This window comes from Belonocnema kinseyi, chromosome 7 (assembly GCF_010883055.1).
Source record: "Belonocnema kinseyi isolate 2016_QV_RU_SX_M_011 chromosome 7, B_treatae_v1, whole genome shotgun sequence".
Taxonomy (NCBI): Eukaryota; Metazoa; Arthropoda; class Insecta; order Hymenoptera; family Cynipidae; genus Belonocnema; species Belonocnema kinseyi.
This window is the reverse complement of record NC_046663.1, coordinates 146400260-146407353: the sequence shown is the minus strand read 5'-3', so window position 1 is coordinate 146407353 and position 7094 is coordinate 146400260. Positions and strand designations below refer to the sequence as shown.

Sequence of the window (7094 nt, the reverse complement as noted above, 5' to 3'; positions counted from 1 at the left end):
CCCTTACGCACCCCCATGAGTACCTGAAAACTACCCTTCAAACCAAACATTTCAATTCTTCATGAAATCAACATTTTGAGCACTTTATTCTGTCCTTTTTTACTTCAAATTATTAATATTGGTCTAATGGAATATTTATTATCATTGGTTAATTCATTTTTAATTATATAAACAAATGGAATTCGTTAAAAAAATTTCCCCTTAAAATTATTACTGTTAGTCTAGTGGAATTTTTAATAACATTGGTTCATTAATTTTTAATTGTTTGAACAAATGAAATTTGTTTAAATAATTTTTTTAAATTCGTTTTCCCTAAAAATGATAACTATTGGTCTAGTGAAATATTTATTAACATTAGGTCCTTCCTTTTCAATTATTTAAGCAAAAGGAATATGTTTACATAATTTTTTTCGATTTTTTTAAAATAAAAAATATTACTGTTGGCCTAGTGAATAATTTATGAGTAATAATTAATAACTAGTTAATGATTAATTTAATAATAAATAATTTATCAGTAATATTTAAGTAATAATTTTTATTAAAAATTTTTTTAAAAATAAAATTAATGAACTCATGTAACTAAATATTCCACTAGACCCATAGTAATCATTTTTAAGAAAGAAAACGAAATTTCAAAAAAATTGTTTAAACAAATCTCATTTGTTTAAATAATAAAACATTAATTAACCAATGTTAATAGATATTCTACAAGAATAAGTTATAATTTTTAGGGGGGAAACGAATTTTCTAGAAAAAAAAATTATTTAAACAAATTCCATTTTTTTAAATAGTTGGAAATGAATTAACCAATGATAATAAATATATCCACTAGAATAATATTAATCATTTTAAGTAAAAAAATACGAGAATACGGTGTTCAAAAGGTAGTTTTCAGTCACTCGTGGGGGTGTGTTAGGGGTGTCAAACCCATATGTCTGATAGATGAAATTCTTCGTTGGATAATTCTATACAGGCCTCCATACTTTCCCGTCACCTGTAAAAATAAAAAAATTAAGCGATTTATTTTTTCGGATTTGGAATAAAATGGGGGAGGGGTCGTTGCCCTCTAGCATGCAAAACATTTTGCCATGCATTTTAGGACCGCTCTAATAGGCATGCATATATATATATATATTAAAAAGACCTGAAACAAATAATTAATTGATTTAGCATTTCACGGGACAAGGTAGACACTGCAGTCAGGAAATTTCTTCCGTACTTTATTACAACTTGTAGAAAATATTGTTTCTGAATTTCATCTCTATGGTAAGAAGACAATTAAAGTCAGATATAAACTTTAAACCTAGTTCTGCTACATCATTGACCACTTTTAATTTTCCATCTGCAGTCGCACCGTGAAAATAAACAGGTATAAAATACAAAAGGTGCAGAAACAAGTTTGCAGACATTTCTGACATTCCTGATACCTCACCGAAGTCTCTCACTAACTTATTCAAGGAACAGTTGTACTCAATATAATCGGTGTAAAAAATTTGAAGTATATTTGAAATATCTGTTTTGTAAACTTCCATTCATTGTTCCCACACTAAGTGAAAGGGATACGGTTAAATGGTATAATAAGTGAAAAAAGAACAGAAAGGTAAAAGTTTCCGAAAGAACCGCAACTATTAGACATTGATGTAAATAAAGATAGTAATAAACAATCATTTGAAAAGTTTGAAATATTAAAAGAAAAAAGAATATAGAGCCAGTTTTAAAATAAGTGAAATTTAATTTAAAAATTTTTTAAAATACATTTTTGTATTAAAGTCTCCTGAAAATTCTAAATTTTTCTTAGAACTACTCCTTATTATCATCGCCGAAACTTTGCAACCAAGAACTAAGTGCATCGATAGCGAATAGAGTTAGAACATACGGTAGAGTACAAGTTATGGTAATTTAGGTAGCGTTCGAATCGTCAGCAAATGCGATTTTTTAAAGCGTTTAAGCATGCAATTATATGTAGAAGGTACCGTATTAGCGAATTTTTTACTTAACAACTATAAAAAGTTAAGATTATATAAGAATCAGTTAAGAAATAACTTTTTTCCGTAGAAAAATCCGGAGAGCCGGATAAAATGCCGCATAATGAAATATGGGTAGCGTAAATATTCCACATAGAGTCAGATAAGAAAACTAGATAAGCCAAATTTATGAAACCGTATAAACATCCTAATAGAACCCGACAAAAAGCCGAATAGGGAAATTTAGAGACCAACAAAATATCAGCATAGATACGAATAGAAAAAAAGATCGAGAAAAAATTATATGCACCGTTCAACTGCCAAATAGAACCAGACGAAAAGCAGGACACAAATACTATATAAGTTTCCGAGTAGAACCTGAGAAAGAATCGAGTAGGGTAATATGCGGATCGAAAATATTTCGTATAGACACAGATAGGAAAACAGATTGAATAAATATTATGGACTGGTCAATTGCCAGATAGAACAGGATAAAAGGTAGGACATAAATACCGTGTTAGTTTCCGGACAGAACCCGACAAAGAACCGAGCAGAGTAATATGCGGATCGAAAAAATTTCGTATAGACACAGATAAAAAACATACCGACTAAATATTATGGACCGGTGAATTGTCAAATAGAAGAGAATAAAAGGTAAGGCACAAATACCATATAATTTTCCGGATAGAGCCCAAAAAGAACCGAGCAGGGTAATATGCGGATCAAAAAAGTGCCGTATAGACGGATACAAAAACAGATCGACTAAATATTATACACCGGTCAATTGCTGGTTAAAATTAGGACACAAATGCCGTGTAATTTTCCGGATACAACGCGAGAAAGAACAGAGCAGGGTAATACGCGGATCGAAAAAATTCCATATAGGTACGGATACATAGACATATCCAATAAATATTATGAACCGGCGAATTGTCAAATAGAACCAGATAAAAAAAGATACAAATACCGTGTAAGTTTCCGGATATTCTATACGTATCTATTCGTACGTATTCTATACGTATCTATAGGATCCTACCGTTATAGCAGAAACCCAAGGAAAGTAATAAATATTAAACTGTGACCAAGGAAGCGAAATGAAGAAACTGCGTGTAAAAAAAAGGGTAAGGACACTCCTCCACGAAGAAGCGACGACCGCCATGCGTGTATGTAGGGCCTGTTAAAAAGGCCCTACAACTGTTAAAAATCTGAAGTTATAATTTACCCTAAAATATAGGAAATCAACATACCAGTGATTTATAAGGATAATTCACTTGCGGTGTGTAAATTTTGCCTAGAAATAAATGTATAATTACAAAAAAAGTGTAATTTTCTTGAGTCAGTGTAAGTTTCAACAATAGACAGGGTAATTTTACCATGATTTTTATTTACACTTCGGATACGAATTTCCCTTAGGAATATCACTAGTATTTTTATGTCCACGATTACTAGTGTGACTTTTTTTCTTGTGAAGTTCCCCGACTTGCGTAAAATTGCTTTATGAACGGAAATCTTACTTCTCATTTATTACTTTGACCGTGCCCCTTTCCTTAAAGCTCGGGGCACATTAGATTTTGCACGAGCCGCTGGCCGCAACCTTTAAATAAACAGTAACTAATTTCATTCAATTACAGATGATGTAATTTAATAAACAACAATCAACAAAAATAAAATAAATATGGACTGCTTTTTTATTTTATTAATAAAAATTTATCAGAGTGAAATAAGTCCCGAAATATAGTATGTATATTCTACTATCATGAATCATCCCTTTTTGGGTGGTAAAAAAATGATTTTCCATCAAGTGTGTCGTGTGATATATTGAGAATCAAATGGTATATACTTACATGAAAAAATTAATGTCAAAATGAGGGAGGAATACATGGCTTTCTTACGGAAAATAAGCAGCTTTCCAATAACACTTCACTAATTCAAATTCACTTTTCCAGGAAACTCTGGGATTCTATCATATTTGTCACTAACAAACATTATACTATAGGCGACATACACATACCGTATCGAGCGAAGTGACGCGCCGCACTGTGAAGCTAAGGATACTACCAAGCTGAGAAAAACGACCTCCATAGGAGAGCAGCTGAGTTACAGTACCTGTTCAACTGATCGCAAAGGAACCATTCACCTTTCTAAAACGGCAGTTGATAAAGTAGGGACGCATTTGCTCTCTTATACTGCCGTCACAAATTCAAACGTCGTATCTATAGTTTCTGAAATTGTATGCAGGACGTAAAAAGGCGTTTCAAGTTTTGCTGAGAAGAATAAACATAATGTTCAGTAAAAGATGTATATTTAAACTAATTAAACGTAAGATTTTCTATTGGAGCAAAAAAAAGTTGACATTTTTAGCTTTTTATGTATGTAACTGCACTTACGATAATATCAGTGATTGATACGTGAAATATTAGAATGTCCCCTAACGAAAGAAATCTCTGAGTTTTCATTAGCGAAATAGCTTGGCCCATTTGAGTCTATAAACAAAGTCGATTTGAAACAAAATAGTCTCGGAGATAGTTTGAGAGATTTGGGTCCTTTTCAAGATCCTTTTAGTGGTCCTTTTAAGAGTGGTGCGACGGTAATATAATGTTCCTTTTGTATTCGTCACGTACCGGGCGGGCAGAGTTATTTACAGTAGTTGGTCGTGGCTAATCCGCTCTTCCTTTTTAAATTTCTCTTCAAATTATTAACACTTTTTTTTATTTGATGAATTTTCTCATTATACTTATTTATAATTATAACTTATATACTGATATACAATTTTCTATTTGAATTCAAAAATGTTGTCTTTTTTGGCGTATCTCGTTCCATTTACGAAGAACGTTCTATTAATTCCAATTTTAAGCAAAAAAAAAGTTAGATATCTAAAGTCATCGAAACCCGTAGATTCCGAATTATTATGTTTTAGGCTGTTAAGTATGAAATTTAAAAAAATCTACTTCTAAATTTTAATCCGAAAGCTTAACAAAGGACCCTTGACTATCGGCTACTCTATTGAGATAGCCTCTCTGCTTGTTATTTATGATCGTATTCTTATTTCAATTTCGGAAAGGATATTTTAAAGCCTTCAGACCATTTAAACGAGCTTCCTGGACCTTTAAAAATATCTACCTGAGTGCCTGCGGAGAATTTCTCTGAGATTCTTCAACCTAAAGAACTTTTAGTATATACTCAACGATTCTTTTCGGTAGGGTCGTATCTATTTATAAATTTATTTTGACAAAATGATTAAATAAAAACTGTTAATAAATTCAAATAATCTTTAAGCTTTAACTATTTTTTTTTTATTCAAAGGGATTGAAATTTTCTCTATAAATGTACTCAGACGTAAGCATTTATTTTTAGGTTAGGAGTGTTATGCTTTTACCGCGCTTATACCAAATTTGTAAATTGTCTGCTGTTTGATTTGATAGACACATTTTTTATTAAAAGCAGGAAATAATTTTATCATTACTTCTTAATATGTCTTATTATATATGAATTTTGAAAACGGCTATGGTAAATGATTTAAAAGAAATATGTTACTTGCAAACAATTAATGTAAAATATCAATCCTAAAGCAAGCAAACATTCCATTATTTTGCACATTCTTTTCATAAAAATATATTTTAAAGCACCCGTCCATTACCATAGCTCATTTTCGACTAGCGAACGGTTCATCGAAATTCAATAATATAGCTATGCAAATTTTTGTTACGAAGTATACTTTACGCTAGAAATATTTTCGTTGCGGTAAAAAACTTTTTTTTATTGTTTAAATGATCGTTTGTTTTAAGCAATTAAAAATTAATAAAACTTCTCCGCCTGTAAAAAATTCTTTCACGTGGCAATAGATTCTACAATCTCTTCCGAAAATTTCGGTCAAAAAAGTTTGTATTTTGAAGTAGTTTAAAAGTTATTGATTTTTTGTGACCGCGCTCCGACCTTCAGCCCTATACGAGCACATTCAGACGCGATTGCTTAATCTTCAGCAAAGTATAGTGAAATTTTCAACCAAGAATTGTAAACCAAAAAAGATCAATTTACAATTTAAACAATTTAGTAGTTGGTATATTTAAATTAAAAATTTTCATTATTTTCAATACCAACTATTAAATTTTGTATTGAAAATTCATCTTATTTGGTTTAAAATTCAACTGCTAGGTTGAATGTTTGAACCAATTTGTTTAAAAAATACCTTTTTGGTATGAAATTAATCTTCTTGGTTGAAAATTTCACTATACTTTGTTGAAGTTTAAACTATTTTATGAAAAATTCAGTTTTTGTGTTGAAACTTCATTAGTTCAGTTAAAAATTCATCTTTTTGTTGAAACAATTAATTTTTCGGTTGAAATTTGTTTTTTGAATTAAAAACTAATATTTTCAATGATAATTTGACTTTTCGATTTTTCTTTTTTTTTTTAAATTCATATATTTTCATTGAAAATTCAACTACTTGATTGAATACTTAAACGCTCTCTTAAAAAATAATATTTTTGGTTGAATATTCATTTCTTTGTTTGAAAATTTATCTACGCCTAATTGAAAATTCAACCACGTTATTATTTTTTAGTAGAAAATTAATCTTCTTGGTTAAAAATTAATCTTTTTTAATGAAAAAATAACCATACCTGCATGAAAGATGAATCGCTTGATTAAAAATGCATTTTTTTCAAATAAAATGTATGATTTCAGTTTAAAATTCGTTTTATATTGTACTTAATATTATACCCATAATAATTGTATTAAAAATAATTTATTGCCCAATTGTTTCCCTATTTCTTGGCTTGAAGTTGATCCACTTAATTAAAAAATTAATTTTATTTAAATGGTGCTTCATTCTTTTATTTAAAAATCAATCTATTTTGTGAAAAAGTGAACTATTTTGATAATATCTCTATTTTTTCAAATTAATCTTTTTAACTGAAAACTTTACCATTCAACTTTTGGTTGAAAATCGATTTTTTTTTTTAGTTGAGACTGGATCTATTTTCTCAAAAATGCATCTTTTTCAGTAGAAAATTAAACTCCTTGTTTGAATCAAGAAAGAACTTAGAGGACTTTAAATTTTTTTCTAATAAGTTTAAAACAAAATGAATTCCAAAAAAATATTTTTAACTCACTACATTTTTCTGAAAATTT

The 7094-nt window shown here is 29.5% G+C and overlaps 1 protein-coding gene across 2 annotated transcripts in view; it reads right to left on the bottom strand.

The window, feature by feature from the left end:
* LOC117176944 (tyrosine-protein kinase-like otk) overlaps window positions 1-4053 on the bottom strand; it is a 329105-nt gene extending 325052 nt beyond the window's left edge. For both annotated transcript variants that reach the window (XM_033367348.1, XM_033367349.1), the window contains exon 1: window positions 3809-4053. In XM_033367348.1, coding sequence (XP_033223239.1) covers window positions 3809-3845 — 37 coding nt within the window. In that variant the 5' untranslated portion in view covers window positions 3846-4053. The remainder of the gene's footprint in view (window positions 1-3808) is intronic.
* Window positions 4054-7094: the final 3041 nt, after the last annotated feature.